At 37.4% G+C, this 27188-nt stretch overlaps 1 protein-coding gene across 6 annotated transcripts; it reads right to left on the bottom strand.

Moving 5' to 3' along the window:
• Window positions 1-2573: 2573 nt before the first annotated feature.
• On the bottom strand, window positions 2574-27096 carry fam189b (family with sequence similarity 189 member B). 6 transcript variants are annotated; one of them, XM_005158145.5, is made up of 14 exons: window positions 26194-27096; window positions 25202-25258; window positions 24945-25052; window positions 23943-24056; window positions 21229-21336; window positions 20951-21111; window positions 18747-18846; window positions 18288-18360; window positions 16229-16508; window positions 12792-13117; window positions 12633-12701; window positions 10279-10448; window positions 6257-6391; window positions 2574-6153 (listed from the first exon to the last, which is right to left on the bottom strand). In XM_005158145.5, exons 1-14 carry the CDS (start codon window positions 26419-26421, stop codon window positions 5905-5907), a joined length of 2178 nt encoding a protein of 725 aa, XP_005158202.1. In that variant the 5' UTR covers window positions 26422-27096; the 3' UTR covers window positions 2574-5904. The 6 variants fall into 6 exon arrangements, 4 of the variants coding, with proteins under 4 accessions (XP_005158202.1, XP_009290571.1, XP_009290572.1 ...); XM_009292296.4 differs by having other exon boundaries at window positions 16229-16457; XM_009292297.5 differs by having other exon boundaries at window positions 24950-25052.
• Between the last annotated feature and the right edge of the window lie 92 nt (window positions 27097-27188).

Genomic DNA, 27188 nt, shown 5'->3' with positions numbered 1-27188 from the left:
GACGTAATAAACTTCCGTATAAAAATAAAAGTCCTAAGGCAGAAATAAAAGTCACAAAGCGCTATCGATCTACCTGTGAGTATGTGTCTGTATGATCATCAACAACAACAACAAATATATTTCCAAATGTAAAATGTCATAGAGAAGACCTGCAAGTATCTATGCCTTGTTTATTTAAAAAGTTTCATTTGAATAAGTAAACTTTAATAAAATACTCATACTAAATTATCATAAATATTCGATAATTGAATATCTGAATTACTCGAATAATGTAGCTATTCCAAAGAAAATAAATTTCTGCACATTATTTTAATGTAAACAACATAGCCTATACTTCAGATGCATTGGTCTTTAATTCATTAATTATAATATTGCAGAAATGAAGTAAAAGCGAGTGTAAAGCACGTCCTGAAAGGTGAATTAAATGTTTTTTTGATCGCCACCTGGTGGACAAACAATAGGATGTGTGAGCAAACTAAATAATAAATAAATTTAATACAATAAATTGTGTTTATACAACAGTTCAATGTGTATACAAAAAAAGAAAATAACACATGGAGAGTCTAAAAATCCATTTGAATGAGGAACAACTTTCTTCCACCATTTATTCACATCTGGCAAAATAGCAGAAACCATTGCTCACTAACGTCACTTTAGAGATTTGAATTCTCTAGCGTAATATCTAAAGTGATGACAAAATTGATTATTTTGCAGACATTTTAAGATCATAAGACCGAACAGCATCTTCAGTCTTATGAGATTTCCCAGTATTTCTCTGCTGCAATTGGGATATTACAATAATAATTAACCCTCAAAAAGCCAAAGCAAAGCAAACATCAACAGATTACAATGGTATAAATACAGCACTACAACATACAAAATTAGAATTAGAATTTTACTTATCAGTTTTATAATGATTTGATCAGCTGTAGTTTGACATTACTCTGGGTTTTACTCCTCTAAGGGCTTACTATGCGGTAGTGACGCGTGGATAATCCGCGGGTCTGGCAGGTTCGTTAATAAAAAATACATTATGATTAATTGCGGGTGGGTTGTGGGTGGATGTCAGGACATGGCAGCATTAAAAAAGCAGAGAGTGGGCTTTGCAGAATGAGAAGTTGAGACGCCCAAAATAATGGATGAAATGTTCAAAGTTTCAGTTAAGAGGAGTCATCAGGGGAAAATCTGCTATCATTCTGGGAGAAACAAGATCGCTTATTTACACGACTGCAGCGCCTTGCCAGGAGAATCTTTTCCATTCCTACAACAAACGGTGAAAGCAAATGCTTATTCAGTGCAGCTAGCCAAGCTTTGGAGGCGAGGCGGAATCGCCCGAATTTGGGCACAGTAGATGCTTTTCTGTTTTTGCACAGTGCAAAGAAAAAGGCGAAGTAAACACAACACAGCTGCCCATTAGGCTGAAGTGGCACCCTTTGTGTTATCTTGTTCCTGTGTCTGTAAAAGCTCAAACGTCTTATTTTTACTTTCTGCATTTAAAAATGAAGAAAATCTTGTCCAAAGACAAACTTTTGTTTTCCGAATAAATATTTATTTAAAAACATTTACGATTAACGTAGTGTATTATTTTACTATCAGAGATGCGGAGATTAGCTCACCGAATCTGCTGTTAATATCCACGGAGATCATCATCATACCTAAAACAAAGAATTAGAATTATTAAAGTGATATATATATATATATATATATATATATATATATATATATATATATATATATATATATATATATATATATATATATATATATATATATATATATATCAGGTGAAGCCGCGGATTCGGGTGTCATTTCAGCGGATCCCCGCATCACTACTATGTGGTCTCTGTCACCATCTTGTGGCAGAACATCAAACATCTTTGCTCAGCTCAATGACAGGCTAATGCAAGCCGATGTGCTGTATCTGTGAAATTATACATATTTAAAATAGGCACTGTCCTTATAAATGAACTGCATAGTTGCAATCTAAACAATTAAATTCTCACCCAAAAAGCCTCAAAAGTACATAATGTTGTCCAACAGCAGCAATATTTGTGAAACTGTAGTGAGTTTATTGATCTGCTGTCACTCAGTGTGGGCGGAGTAATACATAAGAGTGATGAGACTGTACGAGTGCTGAATATCACATGGCTATCAGCCAATCAAATTCCAGAACCGACAGAACCACACACACACTCACTCACTCACACACACACACCCACACACACATATATATATATATACACCCGTGTCATTATTAGACTTGTGTGTGTGTGTGTGTGTGTGTTTGTTTATGTGTTTTGTGAATTGTAAGTAAAGCAGTTTACTAAGTTACATTTTACATTTGTCTTTTTGTCATTAAATTTCTGAAATAGTAACTAATAGTATCATGAGGTACTTCATAATGTATAAAAGTGATTCGGCAAACACATAAACAATTAAATAAAAATATTTTTTGGAAACACAAACAGCTTAATAGTCATTTTCTGGAGGCAAATAATACAATGAAAAAGTGGAGACTGCATAATACAACACAAGAAGGTGAAAAGTGAGAAATGATTTTAGTTCTTTTCAAATCATTTTGAAGTGTATACATTTTATTCACGTTTTTTTTCTCCATATTTTACATTACTTGCATTTAAAGTTCATAAAGTAGAGCCATTTTTAAATGTTCTTTTTAGGCATCATAATCCCAGAATAACAGTATTTCTTTATCAGTCAGTTTCATTAGTAGCCCATTAAATCCTTTAAATTATTCAAATATTTCACTAGGCCATAACATGTCAGTGTATGCATTGTAAGAGGTAGAATATCAAGCTCTTGTTCAGACTTGGTTTCAGTGCTTCAAAAAGATGCAGAATGTGTGTGAGCATAACGGTCCGTGCATCAATGATATTTACATATGCAGCAACTGTATTAAAAGAATTTAGCAACATTGCTACCAATTCAAAGCCAATAACTAGCATTTCAAAGCACTTCCAAACAAATGACAACTGCAGTGATTCCTTCAGATGTTCATGCATTTCCAGAACACAACAGAAGTCCATGGCTGTCTTTCCAGCGTGTTGAGCAGAACCCTCCAGAACATTGTTCACATTCTTGAACGTTGCAGTTTGATAGTTCGTTCAGATTTGCAGGTAACTTCCAACCAATACAAGGTCCCAGTTTCCTTTAACATTTCAAGGTCTACATACAGTAACTGTACAAGTGTTTATTGCCAGAGAATCGACTTTATTACAAAATCCCAAATTCCCTCACACGTGTCTTTGCATTAGTGACATCTAGCTTTGTCACAAGCATGTTTGTGTAGCTGTGTGTGTGTGTGTGTGTGTGTGTTCGTGTTTGTGCAAAAAGAGAAAACAAGCCTTCTTAATGCATGCAGAGGCATTCTGTAGGAAAGTATTATTACACAGACTGGGAAGTTGGACTCCATCATAAGAGACAGACAGACACAAAAAAATCTAATTTTCAATCGAATTAGTCATTTTAGAAAAATCATGCACTTCTAGGAAAAAAGCCAATGAATCCAAATACGTCACTGCGGTATAAACCTCAGCATTTTTGTAAATTTGAGGTTAAAAAACATCAATATTATATATGCAAGATGATGTTTGGGTTATTAAACTGTTCTGCGCAGTGTAGTCAGTTAGTGAAAGAGTTTAGTGGTAAAGGAGTTAGAACCACAACTGACTGTGTGGTCATGCATTTTGCATGTGGAAGTTGTGTAATTACCATGTAATTAAAATAGCACAATTGTCACCCTCCAATATTAGATATTGTGTTCTCTATTTTTATTTATTTATTTTATTTTAGGATTACAAAATGCTAAACAACTGTTACATTCACAAGATGACCTGTAAAATGTTTTTTACTGGCCAAATGAAAGGTGATGTGGAGTTGTATTGTTATAGTATTGTTGTATTGCAATGATCAAACATGGATTGCAGCACAATGCTTTAGTTTTTAGTTAAGAATTTTAGCTAACAATTAGTCTGTCTGAACCTGAAGAACTGAACCTGAATATTGAGTGTGTTGGGGGGGTTCTTTTTGCACATCATTCCCTTATTGAAAACTAATGGTAAAAGGGGCGTGGTTTAGAATAGTTTGGCTGAAGGCACCAAACTGATGTCAAAAGAGAAGGACAGCCAATCCAAATGCAAGAGCAAATGCTCAGTCTTTTCAGAAGATTCAGAAGAAGAGTTTAAACAAACATTTTTTTTTTTCAGTAGATTAACTTGCATGGATTAATTGTTTACCTAAAGCAGGACAACTCATTCCTGGAGGGCCGATGTCCTTCATATTTTAGTTCCAACTCCAATTAAACACACCTGAACAAGCTAATCAAGCTCTTTCTAGGTAAACTAGAAACTTCCAAAGAGGTGTGTGGAAGGAAGTTGGAGGTAAACTATGCAGGACACCAGCCTTGCACATGTACCATGTGAATACATTAACTGCCAGTGTGCTAGGCTAGCAAATGTACACATTAACTGTTGGTGCATCAGTGACTATTGCTATGTACACTCACCGGCCACTTCATTAGGTACACCTTACTACTACCCGGGTTGGACCCCGTTTTCATTCAGAACTGCCTTAAACATTCATGGCATAGATTCAAGAAGGTATTGGAATAATTCCTTAGAGATTTTGGTCCATATTGACATGATTGCTTAATGCAGTTGCTGTAGATTTGTCAGCAGCACATACATGATGCGAATCTCCCATTCCACCACGTCCAAAATGTGCTCTATTGGATTGAGTTCTGGTGACCGTGGAGGCCATTTGAGTACAGTAAACTCATTGTCATGTTCAAGAAACCAGTCTGAGATGATTCGCGCTTTATGGCATGGTGCGTTATTCTGCTGGAAGAAGCCATCAAGAGAATGGGTACACTGTGGTCATTAAGAGATCGACATGGTCAGCAACAATACTCAGGTAGGCTGTAGTGTTGACACAATGCTCAACTGGTACTAATAAGCCTAAAGTGTGCCAAGAAAAAATCCCCCATACCACTACAGCACCACCACCAGCTTGAACCACTGATACAAGACAGGATGGATCCATGCTTTCATGTTGTTGATGCCAAATCCTGACCCTACCATACGAATGTCAAAGCAGAAATTAGGACTTATCAGACTCATTAGAAATTTGCGTTAACGAGCGGTTGGACAGATGTACCTAATAAAGTGGCCAGTGAGTGTAAGTGTCTAAGTGTAAGTGTCTAATAAAATAAACACTGTGTCACTGTTTCCTGGTTAACTTCGATGTACAGTAGATGCTTGTGTTGATCCTGATATAAATTATCTTGTTACAATTTCCCTTTTGTTTACATTTTTCTGCACTATTCTACTTCACAAATCACTGCCTCTGGAATGGAAATCTTATTAACTCCATCAAAATGGGAAGAAAAGTTGAGTAAGTTCTCTTTAAGTGTGTGTTGGAACCAGATTTCTTAATCATTTAGGATTGAAAAACTCCTGTAATGTGAGCCCAACATTAGATAATAAGATGAAAAAGCCCCTCCTCCACTCAGTGTTCAAGACATGCTTACGGCTTTGCTTGTTTGTATTTTCATAAGTGCTTTGTAATGAGCTGTGAAGATAAGCAGCAGTGTCAGAGGTGCTGCATTCTTTCCAAATCTACGTAAACAGTGAGTGAGAAAAAGAAGCCCTAAATTAAAAGAAAAGAAAAAAACAGAAGGATCTTGTCTGGTACAGACAGCAGTGGGTCTGAAATGTTATTGTTATGCAATGTGGAGTCTTTTTACTATGGCAAGAACAGCTAAAAACTTTTTAGATTTCGAAAAGCACATCTGCTTTTGCTTTCTGCAAGATGAATTCCTCATCTCAAATCTATTTCCCACCTGTTATCTTTTCTTCAGGGATTTATTCCAGATTCACTCGCCCTGTTTCAGAGGGCAGATTCTGAATAAAAAGCTCCTGATGACCCGTGTGGTGGGTGAAGCCGGCGCAGTGAGACCACAGATGTGGAGCTTAGGTCTCCGCAGCTGCGCAGGTGGATTCCTCTGGCTCTTGCAGGGTCATCGTCATGGCGACGGGCATTATGGCGACTGTCACTATGAGAGTGGTGATGTCCACGGCAGTGGTGGTGGACGTGCTGCTGCTGCCCCCTATTGGCTCCCATAGAGTTACGAAGCACCTACATTGAAGCACAGACATGTAGTGGGTTATTTTTTGTAAGACTACACTAAATTCCAGCTGAACTTAAAAGTTTTTATTTTTTAGATCTGCCAATGTTTCACCTGTTCTAAAGGCAGACTGCTCTCTCCTCCAGTCCTCCTTTTAGGCCCCTGAGTACAGTTTGCAGTATGGTCAGAAGCAGGGGCTAAGTTACGTTTAGATCTCTGCAGGAAACGCTGCACTAAAACTCGAGTGACCTGTGAGGAAAATCGAAAAAACAAATAATAAAATCAGTCAGTGCATTACAAATCTGAACTGAACTGAAATGTGTTTTTGGTAGAATCGCCCTCGACTAAAGATTTTGAAAATCGGGTTGATTAGGTCAGTGTTTCTCAACCACGTTCCTGGAAGACAACCAACACTGCATGTTTTGGATGTCCCCTTTGTCTGTCACGCTCATTACAGGTCTTTCAGTCTCTGCTAATAAGCCGATGATCTGAACCTGGCGTGTTTGGTTAAGGATACCTGGAAAATGTGCAGAGCTGGTGTGCCTCCAGGAACGTGGTTGAGAAACACTGGACTAGGTAATTTACATCAAGTCATCTGTCAACTAAATGGATGTTTGTTAATAAACCATAATTTAAATCAAAATAGTAAGCATTTAATTATCTTCATAACCTAATAAGCATCCAAGGGCACACATAAAGATTGTCATAGTACACTGGCAGAAGTAATAATTGTGAATGTGTAAGGGAAAACCCATATGGACATTTTAACATTAACATTTGAATAACTTCTAGACTATTTCACATTTCCGGGTTTCTCAATAGCGAAAGGCGTCATAGTTAGGTAAACTTAGCGCGCAGTGAACGGGACAATACAACAAATACATTTATTAAAATCCTAATTACTGAAATGATGCAAGAAAAACTCCATAATGGTGCTATCAAGATTTTCAGAAAAAGGAAAAAATAGTGTGAGACTGATGACAGCAGCCACAGGAGAGAATAATGTCAAATTTATTCCCTGCCCCATAGACGATGCATTAGAAACACCTCACATTAGCGGTAATTTGTTTTTTGTTTGTAATGACTCAAAGATGATATACTACATACATGTTTGCATTTAAATGTTCAAATGTTTTTTTTTTTTTAAAATATATATAAATATATTAAAAACTGTCAAGGATTTAAAATTATGATGACTGCTAAATACATCATAACATTCTTGGGAAAAGAATCCATTGATAAACTAGTTCTTTCTTTGTTTTCAGCTCCTATCAAATCATATCTAAATGTAAAGTGTGGCATACCACAAGGATCAGTTTTAGGTCTAATAGTGTTTATAATTTATAATAATGATATGTGTAAGATATCAGAGTTGTTTTCATTTTATTTGCAGATGATACGAGTATCTTTTGTTCTGGGGATAATTTACCAAAACTTAGGGAGTTGATTAAAACAGAAATGATTAAATTGAATTTATGGTTTGATGTTTGAACAAATTGCCATTAAATATAAGCAAAACAAAGGTTATGCTATTTGGGAAAATAAAAAGTTTTCATAATATAGTTTTACATATTGATAATGAAGTTATAATTATAGTATATGCAATTAAGTTTCTTATTGCTGTATTGGATCATAAAATTAGTTGGAAACGGCAAATAAATAATGTGTTATCAAAATTAGTAAAAACTGTAGCAAAAGTTTATAATGCAAGACTTATCCTGGACAATAAATCATTGTATATATTATATAACACACTTATGTTGCCTTATATGAGTTATTGTGTTGAAATTTGGGGGAATACATATAAATCTAATTTACAATCCATAAGTACAATGCAGAAAAAAGTAATCAGACTGATAGAAGGTGTGGAGTAGTTGGAGCATACAATACCTTTATTTTTTCAATGATAAGGATAAAGATACTCAAGTTCAATGATTTGGTTAAATTTAAAACAACACAATTTATGTTTAAAGCTAGGAATAAATTACTTCCAAAATGTATACAAAAGTTTTTTTGAAGAAAGACAAGGGGGATATAATCTGAGAGAAGAACTAAATTTTAAGAGGTTGAAAACAAGGACAACTTTGAAAAGTTTGTGTATGTCTGTCTGTGGTGTAAAACTATGGAACAGTCTAGATCATACTCTCAAACAATGTCAGGATAATAATCAGTTTAAAAAGTTGTAAAAATACATATTATTAATGTAATATAATGATAAATAGAGGTGACTGAAAAAGGATAAAATGAGAAAGGTATGATGAAACTTTAATTAATGGCTATTTGCAGTACTATGTTTTTTTTTTTTTTTTGGTCTGTTACAAAATGTAAATGTACAAATGGATTCAAGCATCTAATATGTCAAACATTCCAAAAGGATAAAATATGTCTCATGTAAAAAGAAGAGATAAGTAAAAGAAGAAATAAGTTTAAGTAATAGACGAATGATGTACAGTTGAAGTCAGAATTATTAGCCCCCCTGAATTTTTAGACCGCTTGTTTATTTTTCCCTCAATTTCTGTTTAACGGAGAAAAGATTTTTTTCAACACATTTCTAAACATAATAGTTTTAATAACTCATTTCTAATAATGGATTTATTTTATTTTTATCATGATGACAGTAAATAATATTTTACTAGATATTTTAAGACACTTCTATACAGCTTAAAGTGACATTTAAAGGCTTCACTGGGTTAATTAGGTTACTTAGGCAGGTTAGGGTAATCAGGCAAGTTATTGTATAACAGTAGTTTGGTCTGTAGATTATCGAGAAAAAATATAGCTTAAGGGGGCTAATAATTTTGTCCCTAAAATTGTGTTTAAAAATTAAAAGCTGCTTTTATTCTAGCCGAAATAAAACAAATAAGACTTTCTCCAGAAGAAAAAATATTATCAGACATACTGTGAAAATTTACTTGCTCTGTTAAACATCTTTGGGAAAATATTTAAAAAACAAAAAAAACTTCGAAGGGGGCTAATAATTCTGACTTCAACTGTATGTGTTAATGGGGTAGGAAAATAATCAGCTTGTGCTTCATCCCACTCCATTTTCGACCATGTTGAAATGTATTTTTTGTTAATGATATTTTATGTATGATATTTTTGTTCGAAAATAAATAAATCTAATAAAAAATCAAATCAATTCAAGCTTAAGAGATGAAGTCACTTACACTGATTCGTCATCTCCACAGTACAGGATGTGCCTGTAATTTTAATATTAATTACATATTCGAAGATGGTGATGCTGGGGTGCAGAGGGTAGCGCTGCCTCACTGCAAAAAGGTTGCTGGTTCGAGCCTCAGCTGGGTCAGCAGGCATTTATGGGTGGAGTTTGCATGTTCTCCCCGCGTTTGCATGGGTTTCCTCAGACATGCGATACAGATGAATTGGGTAAGCTAAACAGTCCGTAGTGTATGAGTGTGAATGAGAGTGTATGGATGTTTCCTAGGATGTTTTCTATATTGTAAGATGCATTTTGAGGGATCAGGTTTGACTGCCTATGGGCAAGAGACTGTCGTTTCTTCAAAATAATGCAAATTCTAAGTTTTAGGCACATCAGATCTGACTCCCTATGTGTGAAATACAGTATCATGTCTCCAAAGTAATGCATATTGTGAGTTCCAGGCACAGCTGTGTCTTTTGTCTAACAAATAACAAGATTTAGGTTCAAATAATAAGAAAACAAGATTTTCTACTGTTTTTGTTTCTATAATAAGCACTGGCCACTTAATTTGTGTATTTAACTGAATGTCAGCTGCAGTAGTCGAGATTTGAACAACACAGTTCAAGGCCAGTTCTTATTAAAGGATTCTGCTTTGAAAATACCCTAAATTTCTCCTGGTTTGTCTCTTCTTCAATTCACAATAACTGCAAGCAGAGAGATGGTTTATGTAATTTCTGTACAACTTAAAAATGAAAACTTGATAGCCTGATTCACCTCATCACCATATCAAGTGGATTCAAATAAAAATTCTAAGTGATTAATCTAACTGACTAATGCTAAGTAGTTAATAAAAGTTTGGTTGATCAAGCCTCTTCTAGTTCACTAATGGTTAGTCGACTACTAGGGGGAAGCCCTACTGTATTATTGGGCATAAGGGATCTTCAGATGTATGCATCCATGAAATTAAAAGACTAACCTTGAGGTCTCCAAGAGAGCGTGCACAGTCTTTGGGCAAACGCAGCGATGTAGCAGGAACCTGTTTGATGGGCAACCGGCTACTCAAAGCTTTTATGCTACCCTTTCTGGGCAGGGAAGCAGGAAGTGCCAGAGAGGAGCGAGGCAGCAAACCAGCTCCAGACAATACTCCTGAGTGACACAAATAAACCAAAGAATTCAATTATAGAAATAGGGATTCAGGTTAGTTCGTAAATAAATAAATAAATAAATAAATAAATAAATTGTTACAAAATGTTTGATAATTGCATAAGTCAGAATTGTTAACATTTTAATCCATTAACTGTAATTAGTCTCAGCATTTTTTAATCTTTGTTAATGTTAGTTAATAAAACAATGAACCATTTATTAGTTCACTTTAGATCAGGTCCATTAAAGAATACTACAAAGCGAAATACATTTATTGTAATTATTACTATTACTAGTATTAACTATTATAGTTAGCTGATATTAAGAAATGCAACTTTGTTGTGAAGTGTTGTCTTTTTTGATACTGTCTCTTTAAAAATATTGCATGAGAGATGAAATCCCTCGTCTGGGAGGCAGGTTTGTTGTTGAGAGTTTCATCCAGTAGTTTTTATCTGCTCCATTTTTCAACATCAGCCTTTTTGTCATGCCAGCATAACAGCTTTGAAAATATTCAATTGATCAGGGATTTAGTTAAAAACAATGCTAAAAATCAATGGTTATTTGTAACACAAGCTGTGTTCAGAAAGATGCAGTTCTGCTGGTGCTTCACAGCCAAAATAAAAAAAGAACTTCTCACTGCTCTTCTGTTGTTCAGAAATTATAACATTTATCGAACTTCCACCTGACAACTTCACTGTGACTGAGTGAGAAGTTGCTAAACGGGAATAGCAGTTGCTGACACATAAATGTGGGTGGACAGAAATGCAGCTGGTAAATTTTAAGCTCAGAAGCCTGGAGATTTCACAACAACTCCATAAACACTCAATTGAAAGCAACATTTTGAACTTTAAATGAACCTATTTGTCAAGATTTGATGTGGTATCACAGTATCACAGTTTGCTTATGCATCACAGTTTGTATATTGTTACACCCCTAATATAAATAAAAATGAAGAGCACTTTTAATTACTCTTTCCAAACTGATTTTCTTTAAGTGTAAATTTTATCAGCATCTGTATGTGAAAAACAGCTCTTTGGCAAGCATTAGGGTGCACTCAGACTATGCTATCCGAACCGTGCCCAGGCGCGTTTCCTGATTCATTTGAGAAGTGTGAGTGCTCTGAATCAGGCTTAGGTGTGGTTCAGTTGACTGGCTCTTTCCCGGTTGGAAGAGGTGTTCCAGATCACGGTTCACTTGGGATTTGGAGTGGTATGCTTGTAGTGTGAGTGCAAAGCCTGAAACTAAAGATGCGGCGACACTTTTAGGGGACTGTTTCATCTGGATTTATTAATCATTCTTAATTTTCAATGAACGCAAACTGTTGTATTTTATTAAAACGCAAACCCCTCACTGCACGTCAGCAGCATCTTCAAGAAACCTCCCAATACCTGCAGCACGAGGACAATTATGATCATTTATGAGCATCAAAAGTGGTGGATCTGTTCAGCAAAGTGTTTGACTGCATTTCAATGCATCCCAAACGACTAAAAATTATAAAAAAATATAATTAAAACAATCTCCACTGTGATGAGCAAGATCGCTTCTCTTCCTGTTAAACTGAACAGTCACACCATCGATGACGTAAGCGTGCTCAGGTTTGGTTGGTAAAAATGCAGTGTGAGTGCAGGCCAAGGGGAGAGGGGATGGGAGACAATCACGCTTTGGCACGGTTCAAGGCAACTGTACCTAATGTGAGTGTGCCGTTTCTATTAGATTAGACTCAGAACAATTAGCAAAACATAGGTGAAACAGATATAGAGTATCCGCCCTCCTAAAACTCACATAGCCATGTACCTCTTTGTCAGATCAACATTTTGGCTGGACAACTTCATGTTTTGTACATATTTATGTACATTCTGTCAAAGGTCTGATGGTCAAGTTAGCTTACAAGCACTTAATGTTTTTACTCTGATCTTTCCCAGCATTGTATTGCAGCTGGAAGGGCATCCGCTGCGTAAAACATAAGCCAGAGTAGTTGGGGGTTAATTCTGCTGGGGCAAGCCCTCATAAATCAGCTACTAAAACGAATGAATGAATAAATTCTGCTGCTCCTTGACTTGAATTTTGGATGCAAAGATTCTGTACTACTTCAAAAGACACACAATACCACCCCTTTGTCAATGGCAGAAACGAGTTGTGTGATAAATGATCGTGAGGAAAGAGTTAATCATAACACTAAACACTTACCTGTTTCTGATGAGGTCTGCGATCCCCCCTCACTGACTCCTTTACTGCCTCCTGAGAGACTGAAATCCCCTGAGAAAAGAAGATGCAAAAACACAGCTGATGTCACCTTGGCTTGCAGGCTCTTATAAATCCCAGACAATGCATATGGTTATTTCCTACCTGTGTCTGTGGAAGAGCTTAGTCCTGGTTCACTGTGTGACCTAAGAAGAGGTAAGAAGCCATCGCTGTTTTTTCGATCCCGCACAATCTGCTCACGGAAAACAGGCCGTGGAGGGTTTGCCTGTACTGTGAGGTCTGGACGGTCCTGAGCTGGACCTGATGGGGCTGTGGAAGGTGGGTTACTGAATACGGACGAGGAGCCTCGTCGGGAGGGTGTGCAGGGGCGAACTCTGATTTCAGGGATGGAAGAATGCTGAGATACTGTTAAGAACTCTAACTGAGAGCAGCTACTAGCCAACAGGGCTTGACGTCGTAGGACTGGAGACCTGTGGTGGAAACAATGAAGCTAATTTATTTATACTTATTTTATTTATAACCAACAAACACCCACAGACAGCAAACAGACATTAAACCAACGGTTTACCCTATGTTACCACTGTGTCAGCACTGTCTGTTGGCATCTGTCTAAGCTCCTTTTCACCGATTGAACATACTAAATCGACACTTGCCTGGTAATGGAAAATTCATGTCTTTCAACTATGTTGGTTATGATGCAACTATAGGTGGTAACACAGTTGGCTAACAATGCTTTTGGGAAAAAAACACCCCTCAAGGAGCAACTAACAATCAGTTCATGGAGCCTTCTGTTTGTTAAAATTCTAACTATGTGGTTACTCTTGTTTACCAGCAGGCTTTGTTGGCAGGAACCTTTCCAGGCACAGCTCATGCGAAGAACAGGACACCAGAAACCAGGATTACCCTCATAAAACAGGGACATCTGTTCAGCTTAGGCAAATGCAAGCTAAAATGCTCAAATCAGTTTTCGATGGACAATATCAAATTGCCCTACATTTGTTTCTTGTGCGGAAGCCATTTACTTCCATATAACTGTCACAAAAGGGAAGAAAAGAGTATAGCAGCTTCTGTTTCATGCTGACTGTATTGATGCTTACCAATTGTGGCGCTGTTAAAACCAGAACAGAGCAAAGAAAAAGATTCACATTTTCAAAAGCTTGTTGGCAGAAGACCAAAAGACAAACTAATGGAACAGACACTTTCAACAAGTTTATTTATTGGGCTAAAGACAGAAAACTAACTGGGGCAAATTCATCCCAAGCAAAGCTATTGAATTTGACAGAAAAGGGAATCAATCAATATCATGTACTGATTCTTGTAATGGGAGTACATTACCAATGTCTCACTTCCCTTCCCAGATACAACAGTTGCTTTCACAAACTCAGTCAACTTTACGGTTTGTCTCTATCGAAATAACTCTATGCCCCCAAGTATCCCTACAAACTTCTACTTCACCAAAATAGTCACTGGTGCATTTCTTAATCCAAAATTCATTACAGAATAAGAAAATAATCTGAAAGATGCAACAAAATCAACGATCTCATGTAGGAGTGTCAAAATTAATAGATTATATTGTGCATTATAAGCTGTGTCTCTATCGAAATAACTCCCTGTGCTGTTACCAAGTATCACTACAAACATCTACCTCATCAAAATAGATTCTACAACCTGAAAGTTCTGCCACAACCTGGTTTATCATCCTCTGAAAGTCACCAGTGCATTTATTAATCCGAAATTCATAACAGAATAAAAAAAAAATTATCTGAAAGATGTAACAAAACCAATGATCTCTTGTTGGAGTGTCAAAATAATAAATTCGATTGTGCATTGTAATGCAGTAGAGGATAATTTGGTATTGGTTTAGAAACAAACCATAACCGGTTATGATGCAACAGTTTTCTGAAGTACTTTGTTGTGGTAAAATACAATGGCGTGAAAGGCAAGATGCACAACCGAGTAGCATCTTGCGAGACGAGATGCAAGTAAAAGTATCATACTATTTTGGGAAAGGCGCTACGCACAGGGCTTGACTTTAACTTTTTTGATCACCAGCCACTGTTGCTAGTAGTTTTCCAACATTACTAGGCAATCGCCATTTTTACTAGCCACAATTTTATAGTTGGGAAAATATATTTTATACACACAAATATGACTCTGACATGATAAAATTACTTGATTTAGATTTTGTGTTATCTCCTCATTAATTTCACTTTTTGTGTTTCTTGTATGAGCTTGCTCAATAAAAGTATTACAATTATAGTAAAAAACATAAAAAAAAAATTTATATAGTATTACAATTAGTTTTTATTTTACATAATTTTCAGAGTTCAAACTGAAGGATTTATCTCCTGACCACACCAAACATAAACAATTAATTATTTCTTAGCCACAAATTTTAAATGTGCCGAAACAAGCAAAATATAGCTGTATACTAATACTTTTTATTTTACAAAACATATGCACAGTAATCTGTCCTGGCTAAAGGTCATATTTCAACCAGCCAAAGTGGCTAATGGGAGTATCTGTCCTACCTGCCACCGCTGAAATCTACCAGTATTTGGCGGGTGCAAATGTCAAGCCATGGATACGCAAGTTTGAGTAATTACTTTCCTGTCGTGTTTGGGTCAAATCTGACCGATTTACAACTTAAAGCAATCTCAAATATTGTGTTTTACATCTGATTACCTCAAGGCCTTATGATAACCTCTATGCTTTGCACTTGAACATGTAAAAGTGATGATTACCTTTGTCATTGAATTTTGAGTGTTTTAGTCAACCTTGTTACACCTGTGATGTAACGAATGGGTATCCAGACTAAATTCATCCACCAGGCAGAAAACATCCCCATATACTGTACACCACCCAAACTTACTCACTATTTGTATATTTACTGCAGTTATTTTAGGTCTAATTCTATAAATTCATGTTAAAACACTATTCTGAGACATTGTTCACAGCTAAAGAATGTTAAAAAAAATGGGATTTGAATTTTTTTTTTGTGCTAATTTAGGAGCAGTTAAAACTGACCAGTCAATGTTGACCATGAACACTAAAGTAAGGGACGGGAGGTGAACAAGACAGGAGGGATAAAAATGTTTACAAAACACATGTCTTTAGCTGACACTGAAGGTACAGTAGAACCCAAGATCTCTTGTGTCACTGTTAAGGGCACACTGTAAAAACCTACATCTCTTCTACTCACTGAGCAGCAAAAAACTGATCATGTCATTATTACTTATTTGATATTTGATCAAATATAGAAGCATGAGCAGGTAAAATGAAATGTTTAGTTCATATAGCTGACTGCTTGTTTTTAATGTCAAAATTGTATGGATGTAAAGTAAATTTGAATTCTGGGGATGCAGTGCATTTTCAATCCATCATGATATCAAATTGAACTGAAGCAATGACATAACTGTAACCAAACCGAACTGTGAGACCAGTGTAGGCCAGTATCCTTTCAATAGGCCAAATTTACTAACAAGTTTAGCAGCACCTATTTGGTCTATGCAGTCATCAGCTCAATTAAGGGAAAACACATCAGATTTAGTGATCTGATCTAACACGGAAGTTGTTCCCACCTGTAGGTAGAGGTGTTGTATGTGCTCGGGGAGGAGCAGGAGTTGGATCTCTCGCCTCTGAAACAGCGTCGTCCGGTAGCAGCTGCCACCATACCTTCAGGATGTTGTGGGGAAGAGCGGAAGTTGGCACACTCTCCCCCCTCCCCTCCCTCGCTGGCCCCCCGCGATCGGGCCCGAACACCAACGCCAACCTCCATGAGGCAGGAGTCCTCAGACGGGGAGCTGTCATCTGGAATATCCACAATCTCAGACATCAACAGAGAGCCACTGTCCATTGACACTGAGAGAAAGAATATACAAAATATACACATATACACACAGATTCGTACATTCAGCCGTACTCATATAAACTTGACAATACCTGATGTAAGATGTTACATAAAATCTGAACATTAGTGATTACAAGAGACTTATAACACAACCTCATATGTTTGGAATATAAATCCTGCAAAGGATTGTTAGGCTGCATTAATCTTGGTAACCAGAGCCAGAAACTTGGAACTTCCCAAAAAGACATTGCAATTTGAGCAGCATCTATGCTCATTTTCATATGTCTGTTTCTGCTTAGGTCCACATGATCATTAATCCAGCCTTTATACTGAGCAGATGGCTATTGTGAATGAATTTAGAGTGTAAAACTGATTCCTGCAAAGACCCAATTGACAGACAAGTCTCCACATCGATGCCATCAACTAGTTTAAACACCCACCCAAGTAACCAATTTGAACCTGCACCTTTTTCACAAATGATGTCCACTATTTTCAAGCCTCCAACATCCAGATTGCAGCTCTGCCCAGGACATTTGGCCAGGGGAAACTAGTTGCAAACATCAGAGCCTGTTTGGAATAATGCAGCTGCGCATCAGTGTAGTTCCTCTTAAAGGTTGACTTATACTTCTGCGTTGAGTGATCGGCGGAACTCACAGCACAAGCCTTGCGTGTAGCTGTGCATTTATAGTTAAGCGTGCTTTTTGTGTTGCTCTGCAATAACACTTCTGAAATGCTAGCTGGCAGTAGGTTTTTATGTTTCTCTGTGTCGGGTTTCTTCACAGGTATTTTGTTTTTTTGTTTTTGAAACCGGTAAACATGAAACAACTTTAATAATAAGGTAAACACAAAACAAAAGTTTCCATCTGGAGCTCCTTTCACGGGACTCATCAGGCTTGCACAGTAGCTCCCAGCACCGTCCACGCTCATAACTGGTACCAAGATGACCAATCACAGAGCTTGCGTTATGAGTCGTTTCAATTTTTTGTGAGGTGAGTATCAGCATTGGTGTCAGCCATGGCGAGGGCTACTCGACTACACAGAGGCTGCACCGGACCCTACACGTATGCTTGATGGAGAAGTATAAATCAGCCTTAAGTGAATTGTCTTTAGCAGTGACATTTGGATTATACTGATCTGAACTAAACTGAACTTGAACAGCAATGACATTTACACCAAATTAAACTGAATCAGTTTTGCTTAAACTAGAACTACATCGGCATTCTACACTACTTTTCTGTCTGCCGGAATTGCTGGAATGTTCCACAATGTGAAAAATGATGGCTTTTACTTCCTTCTTCATCTATGTTAAGCTGCTTTGAAACAATCTACATTGTAGAACGCATTTTAGGATTAAAGATGAACTAAAGTGAATTGAATATTTGAAATGCACAGTAATACCATACCCCTTGTGATCAGATATCCTAAATTCACATCTTAAATGGCACCTCCTATTTTGAGGTCACTTCTCACAAACGTTACGTGAGATCTGCTTCCTACATGTCTGTCACTGTGCTGTTTATCTGACGAAAATGAAGACACTGACACTGACAGGGACGTGGGAATTGTGGGCGGGAAGAACTAGCATTAAAGGCACAGGTGACAAAAACAGCCACAATGTGTTCAAAGCAGTAATTTTCAATATTCTGAAAGGTATAATTAAAAAATCTGATGGGTGTTTTGAGCTGAAACTTTACAGACAAATTCTGGAGACACAAAAGACTCATCCTAACACTCAAACAGGGAGTAAAATAGGTGCCCTTTAAAGCCAGATGGAAACAGGAAATACTAACCTTCACCACTAAAAGCTGTGGAAGTTCCTCTCTCTCCAGAAAGCTCACCAGCCTGAGTGTCATACACTGTGGCCTACGAACAGTGTTAGTGTTAACATGATGATCACAGTATTACAAATGATGATGATTATAAAACAAAACAAAATCTGATCAGTGTTTATACAACATTTGAAAGGTTTGAAGAGGCTCAATGCTTCTGTTTTTAGGAAATTAACACTTTTATTCAACAAGGTTAATCAAAAGTGACAGCAACCACAACTAATGCTACCCAACATTTGTATTTCACATAACTGCTGCGTAAACTTCCTGTCTATTCATTGAAAAATAATTAAAATTTAGTCATGGTTTCCAGCACTCATTATATTCTATCATTTAAATATGTCTTAATATTAATAATTATCATTATTAATAATATTAATAATCATCATCAATTATCATAATTAATCACAACACATGTACCTGGCTAGGAGCCCTTTGACCCATCACTGCCTCATAAGGAGGAGGGCAGTCGGTTGGATAGAGAGGCACTGGACTCTCCATTGATCCATTATATGTGACACTGCAGAAACACCCAGAAAAATCAGCCATGAAAAACAACAGGAGACATAATATTGAATTCAGCAGGACGCTTTTTGCACAAACCAGAAATCGCCAATTACATTCTAGCTGAGACAGGAACTGTTTTGCTTTAAAACAGCTCCTACTGCATCCTATAACCATACCACTATATTGTCATCAAATAATCTGTCAGAGAATCTTTAGTAAGTAAGGAGCAAATACAAATTTAAAAAGGGTTATCTTTGAAGGTACCTTCTTATTTCCAGGCAATCTGTTATATTGACTCAAACACTGACAACGTATAGAGCAATTACCACTCAATGATCATTAGGACAATGGTATAATTAAGGTGTTTACATGAGTTGCTTTTTGAATATTCCTTTCATGATCCTGTTCTACATGGTATTGTCAGGATTCTGTCACTTCGATCTTGTTAATTCTTTTTTTTGGTGGAATCCAGACACTAGTCCTGTCTTGTCTAACATGTTGTGCTCGGCTCGAGTATTCTTGGGTCAAGCACTCATTTTCTGTCATTGTATTCGTCTTTGTACAAGTGCCGTCTTGTCCTGGTGTTTGTGTCAGTTCTGTCTGCAGCGTGCTCAATGATTCTCAGAGTCTCAGTCTAGTTGGTGCTGGGATGGAACATTCACGTTGCATGTGTGGTTGCATAATGAGTTTTTTATTTATTGTGTACTCATACATTCAGTATTCTGTTGGTGTTGTGTTTAGCACGTAGTTTCATGTTTACATGTGCCGTGTGCTTTAGTGTTGTGTTTCATGTAAACACGGTAACGGAGTTGACTGCATGTTCTAGTCCTGTTTTATGTGAGCACATGGCTTGTGTTGTGTCTGTGAGTCATGTGTTCTCCTGTCTATTTACTAGTCTACTTTTTGTTGAAGTATTATCAATATATCCTGTTACCTGTCTGTTAATTAATTATATCTTCTTTATAGTGTCCTCATGTCCGTTGTCCTGTGCCAGTTTGTCGTTGATTATTGCCTTTTCTGATTTTGTCCAGCCCTGCTCTTCCCTGCCAGCCCAGTCTAGTCTGTTTTTGTCTTGTTTTGTCTTGTTTTGTCTTTTTAGTGTGCCCTTAATTTTTTGCTAATGTTTTCTCCCTCTGGGTTGTTTTTGTTGCTTTTTGTTTTTATAATTAATAAATCCATAATTTATTATTACATTATTTGACATGTTTTAGCACAAAGATTGAGTATTGACATTGCATCACTGCGCTATCCACATTTCCTCCAGAGTATCATGTAATTTCGGGTGTTTCAGTATCAGTATCCTTGCATTTGACAGTTTCACTTACATATAGGAACATATCATTCATGCCACCGTGACAAACTGAGGTATTGGAAGTGAGTACAAAGTAAGGTCTGGTAAAAGTGTGTTGTTTTAATGGAATTTGATACCACATGCCGAATGTGAAAAAAAAACCTGTCTGTGATTCTTTACCGACTCAGTAGGTGCAGAAAATAGTGTCAAACAGCTGTGTGTGTATCTATCCTGTTACAAACCGTGGAGAAACATCCTACATGATGGTAATAGTTTGATTGCAGTGTTTATTTGTTGGTACTGTACTTCAATAATGTAACTAAAATCGGCATACCACACATGTCTTAATTCGATTTCTGTTTAGTTCGATTATAACCTTAATCAGATTAAATTAATCAAAAATCTCTGTTTACATGGTAGACTCTTAATCAGAGTATTGACTTAATCGTATTGAAATCGGATTTTTGGTGTCCATGTAAATGTTACAACATTCTTTCTCCACACCTTGCATCTTAAAAAACTTGCATGACATGGCTGGACCAAGATGAGAACTTCAGAAACTTGTGAACAGTGAAAATCACTGATTACTACACTAGAGAAGACCTTATTTGTCTGCTGGGTTTGTGCAGATTACTCGGAAGCTGCCAAATATGGATTTGGAACTGTATAAATGTTTTATATTGCAAATATCATAGAAAAACTCAATAAATTATATAAAAACTCCTGGAATGCTTTCTTACAAAATCCTAATTTGTGTTCAGCTTAAAGACATATCCCAACATTATGAAAAAAATTCAAACATTTTTGTGTGTGCGTGTGTTTTCACCTCTGTGCATCAGTCTCAGAGCTGCAAGTGTATTCAGGAGGGTAGTAAGGTGGTGGAGGAATGGGTGGAACAAATTCCTCGAAATCCATCATGTTACTGAGAAATGCATCTTGAGGTGTTGTGCATTCTGGGTTGACGGAGCGAGAGCGATGAGGAGCCAGCTACAAAAAAATAAGAATAAAAAATAGAGCGGAATGAGAGAATGGGTGAAGAGTGTATCTATGCACTGTAACATATGAAAGGAAAATACTATTTCAGTGTTTTGTATTTTGTCTCACCAGATGCAGCAGGTCAAGAGAGAAGATATGAATGCTGCAGGTGACCGTGGACAGAGTGCAGATAATGGTGGACAGAATACTCAGGCCACATGCGCTAAACAGCAGATCCTGCACAAATGCACAATAGTTCATATTAATAATAATGAATGATAATAGTTAATAATGTTTGAAGGGCTGGTTCAGTCAAAAATGAAAACTTGCTGTTAATTCTATCTCACCCCCAGGCCATGTAAGTGAATTTTTTCAGAGACCAATGGAATCACCACAACCGCATTAGTGTCAGTAAATGCATATGTGTGTGTACTACAAACATTGTAACTGCATTTGTGTGTGACTCATTGTTTCAGAAAGGCTTGACTTAACTCCACCACAAATACATCAAATAAACTAACTTGGTATTTTTAACTAATGAGCAAGGTTTCTCCTTCATCAATGTTTGTCTCTGTAACTGATGTAATGCAGGAGAAGCAGACATGTGGGAAAGGTGGGCGGGGAAAACCAGCTCATTTGCATTTAAAGGCACAGGCTAAAAAACAGCTATACTGTTCTGAGGCTAAAATTCATGATTTCTGCATTGTATAATAAATAATCTGGTAAGTATTTAGAGCTAAAACTTTACAAACAAAATCTGGAGACAACAAAGACTTATCTTACAACTTGCAAAAGGGGTAAAATATGAGCCCTTTAATGATCTACTTAAGAAAAACTATCCCTCTTTCTTGGATCATGGAATTGGACTTAAAATTTCTGACCTAATAGTAATTTTTAGGTGAACAATCCCTTTAAACTCAAGCATATTCAGACACTTTTCACTTATATATATATCTATTAATATATATCCATTCAAATAAACAACCTATCCCCAAGCCCAAATGTAAAATACAGTAAAAATCCTCTAAATCTGATGAAGCACATCAATGTGAAGGTGGTTTGGTTTGTAGCTGGACATTATTTGAGTTCGCTGACAGGAACAGTGAACAGTTGTTCACTACTGAAACACCACCGAGTCTCGCTAGATCCTCCTGTATGGACGCATGTCCGTTATAAAACCCTTGCAAAACGTTAATTTGGACAACTATACAGATATTTTTAAAGTGTTAAAACAAAGAGAACATGCATACAGTAGTTTGTGAATCAACTTGTGTGACTCTGATACAGTATGAGTTAGACGAGAGGCACGCGTGAGCTGGTTATTATAACTCTAATCATCGTTACCTTTACATTTGCGTGACTGTTTTGTTACATAAATGAGAACATAGTCCCGGATGACGCTCAATGGTTGGAAATTTAATCCACAGTCATTACTACTATAATTTTAATATGACATATTTAATAATAAAATCGGGCAACGCAGTGGCGCATTTGGTAGTGCTGTCACCTCACAGCAAGAAGGTCGCTGGGTCGCTGGTTTGAACCTCAGCTCAGTTGGCGTTTCTGTGTGAAGTTTGCATGTTCTCTCTGATTGCTCCTCCGGAAGCTCCAGTTTCCCCCACAGCGGTATATGCGGTACAGGTGAATTGGGTAGGTTAAATTTTTTGTAGTGTATGTGTGTGTGTGGATGTTTCCCAGAGATAGGTTGCGGCTGGAAGGGCATCCGCTGCCTTAAAACCTCCTGTATAAGTTAGTCGGTTCATTTCGCTGTGGCAACCCTGGATTAATAAAGGGACTAAGCCGACAAGAAAATGAATGAATAATTATAAAATCAAATAATTATAGTATAATATTTAAGTTAATTTTAAGCTATTTCATGCCCTACCTGGCAGGATTGCTGAGGCCCACTGGTTGAGAATCCCTGGTGTCATTCAATCATTCATTTTCTTTTCAGCTTAATCCCTTTATTAATCCGGGGTTACCCCAGCGGAATGAACCGCCAACTTATCCAGCACATTTTTACGCAGCGGATGCCCTTCCAGCCGCAACCCATCTCTGGGAAACATCCACACACACTCAATCACACACATACACTACGGACAATTTAGCCTACCCAATTCACCTGTACCACATGTCTTTGGACTGTGGGGGAAACTGGAGCACCTGAAGAAAACCCACGCAAACGCAGGGAGAACATGCAAACTCCACACAGAAATGCTAACTGACCCAGCCGAAACTCGAACCAGCGACCTTCTTGCTGTGAGGCGACAGCACTACCTACTGTGCCACTGCGTCGCCTATCCCTGATGTATGGTATGAAAAAAGTTAAGATATCCCCATAAAAACAAAAAAACTCTACACACAGTTTGGCATACAAAACATTTGGAACTGTGAAACAAAAACAGGAGTGTGTTTAAAATAAAATAATAAGAATCTTGATTTATTAGACTGTATTGATGATATGATGATATAGTTGAATATATTTCATATACTCAACTAAAAATTCCACGTCGATTTCAATGTTTTGGTTGCACTTGCAAACGTCAGCCCCAGCAGCATAGTGGTCAGTACATCCACATATAGCAGAACTGTGCTGCAAGCATCAAAAAGTTTGAATCCTGACTCGCAGGACTTTCCCAATCCTGTCTCTCTAACTGTGTTTCCTGTCAACATGCATTCCTGTCATAATTAAAAACCAAAACTTCCAAACATAATTTCTACAACAAAAAGAAATGTTAGAGATGGCTGAATATTTTCCCACGTAGGCTCTGCAACATGCTCAAGTAAACAGGGTTTCAAGTAAACTCATTGCGTCGGCCAAACACACAGGTCAAAGCACAAACCTTAAGCTGGTGTCGCACAGCATGGCAGTCTTTATGTTGGTAGAGCACTAGAGTATCATCTTCCTTTAGAGAGCATGACTTAGGCTCACAGCAAAGACACAGACGATTCTCCACCTGGAACAAACACACAGATAATACTTTATGACAAGAAAAAGAACAAGAAGACGAGCACCATTCCCACTTTAAGCCAAATATCAAATTGCCTAACATTTTCCTTATTACCACTGAACTTCTATACAATCAAATGGATGGAAAATAAGCTTCTGTTTGCATCATAAGAAAATGGTTTTACCTTGAATATAACATTGGATGACTTTAATAGCCATTATTAAAACAACAATAGATAATTTACCTCAGAATTTAAAAAAAAATGTTTACGTATCTGCGAAGTGCTTCATGATCCATATTTAAATGCTCAATAGCAGGTTTAAAAATTTACATTTACCTTTTCTGCCATTTACTTTTAAACTCCCATTCTTTAAAATGGTCATTTTGAAGCCAATGCTTGATAGCCTTGATTAAAAGGTCCAGTTTGATGACTGCATTAAGGGATTGCCCTTGTCAAAATGCAGTTGATGAGAGTGAAAGGCATAAAATAGTGCTGAAATTAGCCTACTCATGATATTAAACTAACTCATAACTCATTAACTAACTATTTATCCCAGAGATGGGTTGTGGCTGGGAGGCCATCCGCTAAAACGTGCAGGATAAGTTGGCAGTTCATTCCGCTCTGGCGACCCCGGATTAATAAAGGGACTAAGTCAAAAAGAAAATGAATGAATGAATAACTATAACTTAAAAGGAAAACGATACACATTTTTAATTGGACTAAAAAAATCAGATTTTCAACATCTAAAATAGACTAAAAATCCACAATATTCCAGAAATTTCAGACTTGTGGGAACACAGGGAGAAGAGAAGAGAAGAGAAGAGAAGAGAAGAGAAGAGAAGAGAAGAGAAGAGAAGAGAAGAGAAGAGAAGAGAAGAGAGAGCAGAGTGTACCTTACAGTCAACATAAGATTTGACCATCTGTGCATTCTGACATGAGAGCATGGAGCCAGCCAGACTGAGAATCACACACACTGCAGAGAGCAGCATGAACAGCGACACCTGAACAAATCAAAAAACAGCATCACTGCAGAAACTACGAGGAGCACACACACACACACACACACACACACACACACACACACACACACACACACACACACACACACACACACACTCAATACATCCTGAAAGATGATGAAAGCACATACGACAAGAGTGAAGGGCCTCCTCCATGATATCACACCTACTACTCCTGACGCCACTACCTGTTTGACAGAGAGATAGAAAAAACATTTACTAAATGGATTCAAAACACTTTGATTAAATGCTGCATTAAGCACTTTCACATCACAGTAGTTTTATTGTGTTTTAGTTTGTCATTCCCCATTTGGAGGATTACAGCATATTTATGAAGTAAATAGAAAAAATTGCTGATATTTTATGAACCATTAAATGCTTGCCTTGGGTGAAGCAGGAGATCATTTATTATCTTACCACTCGTGCTACCATGCATGCTTTGAAATTCGACTTCCAACTTCTTTTCATTACACGATCTATTTATTAAAACATTATTACATATAGGTTATGGGGTTGATAGTTGTTTTTGTGCAACAATGTTATTAGCTGATATCTTAAAATAAGTGTAAATCACCTTTCTTAAGCATTTAATAAGAAAAGTGATGCATCACTGATACAATACTGAAGGCATACAACAAAAGAAAACGTAAACAAGTATTATTTAAAAATCTTAATATCGCTCTTTGTTTCACTGCCAAATTTGATTTACTCACAAATATTAAATGATTTAGTCATTAAACTGATCAAATGGAAAAGCTTTTTGACAAAATTTGAATTGAAAGAAAATGTCAATGTTCTGAGATTTTCAGATCAACAATATGAGCTTGATGCGCTATAAATATCTATTGCTTGTAGCTCATTAATGCATTCAACGTTTTAAAAAAGACATTTACAAAAAGGCAGATTTTCTGTACATTTTTAGTCTAATATTTAAAATAAATATGAAATGTATTAATTTTAATATATAATAGTTTACCTCTTTCTAACACATGGCATAGCCTTTATTCATTAAATTAACTATTTTATATCACCTTTAAAGATTAGCCTACATATACAGGAGGGCACAGCTGACATTACTGCTCATATGAATATATCACCAAACAAACAGTTAAAACAAACTTACAAAAAAGCCAGCCCAAAAAGGGCAAGACTGTCTGACCCGGGGTGATGAGGTGAAGGCGAGGCTGGTGAAGCTGAAGGCCAGAACCATTGCCCCGAGCGCAAGGTGACACAAGCCGAGGTACAGCAGCACCCGCGCGCTGGTCCTGCCAGACATTCCTCTGCGGCTCCCAGACAGAGCCCGAGAGCCGGACATCGAGGCCACGCTGCTGGAGTCCGACGGAGAGGGCATGATAGCCAATCAAAGACTAACTCGGTTATTAGACTCAGTTCAAAATATATACAGGCTATCTTGTGAAAGATACTATTTTAAATATGTGGTTAGGATCTGTGCAACATTAAGCCCAGAGCTGTTAAACCTGAACTCGATGCACTTATGTTGTGTCAACATTTATTCTTGGCGTAGTACATCTGCATTTTCCAATATCCCCTGATCCCGCTCGTTCCATCGCCCACCTGCCGTCTCTCTCTCCACATCCCCGCGGCATTGCGGTACCCGGAGCCTCAGCAGGCCGAGCGGCTTCAGCATCCGATACCTCGGCCTTCAGGCTACTCCGCGCGGAGCAGGTCAAAACAAACAATCCCAGTCCAGCTCACATCCAACTGTCTCTTCCACGGGTTTCCACTAGAGAGCCTTTCGGCTCCCACCTGAGCCCGGAAAAGCCGTTTCATGAAGCAAAACAGAAAAAAGGAAACAATCGACAGGAATGGGAAACGAAAACAGACGCGCGGAAGTAGTTTGTGGAGCAGAATTCCTTAAGGTAATAATGTCATGCTGTTTTGGGTAATAATCATAAAGCCAAGGTGTTCCCTGTTGAGGGAGCTTTATCTTAGATCCGGTCTCCTCTTTTTCCTCCCGCAGTCACGAGGCTCCCTTCCCGTCCGTATCCCGGACATGAGCATCACTACGTAATCGCGCCAGACCTGAAGTGTATATTAACGTATGCCTACGGGTGTAATTCCTGACGTCATGTGAACGTTACCCGATGGCATTTACAT

This window comes from Danio rerio, chromosome 16, assembly GCF_049306965.1.
Source record: "Danio rerio strain Tuebingen ecotype United States chromosome 16, GRCz12tu, whole genome shotgun sequence".
Lineage (NCBI taxonomy): Eukaryota > Metazoa > Chordata > Actinopteri > Cypriniformes > Danionidae > Danio > Danio rerio.
This window is presented reverse-complemented; position numbering and strand designations above follow the sequence as displayed.

Bases quoted from the DNA above. Each gene is read 5' to 3' on its own strand.
- fam189b (XM_005158145.5), bottom strand. From the start codon at position 26,421: ATGCCCTCTCCGTCGGACTCCAGCAGCGTGGCCTCGATGTCCGGCTCT. The intron at 24,057-24,944 runs GTACACTCTGCT...TGTTTGTTCCAG, and splicing joins AATCTTATGTTGACTGTAAG to GTGGAGAATCGTCTGTGTCT. The intron at 18,847-20,950 runs GTGAAAACACAC...GTGTTTCTGCAG, and splicing joins TCTGAGACTGATGCACAGAG to TGTCACATATAATGGATCAA.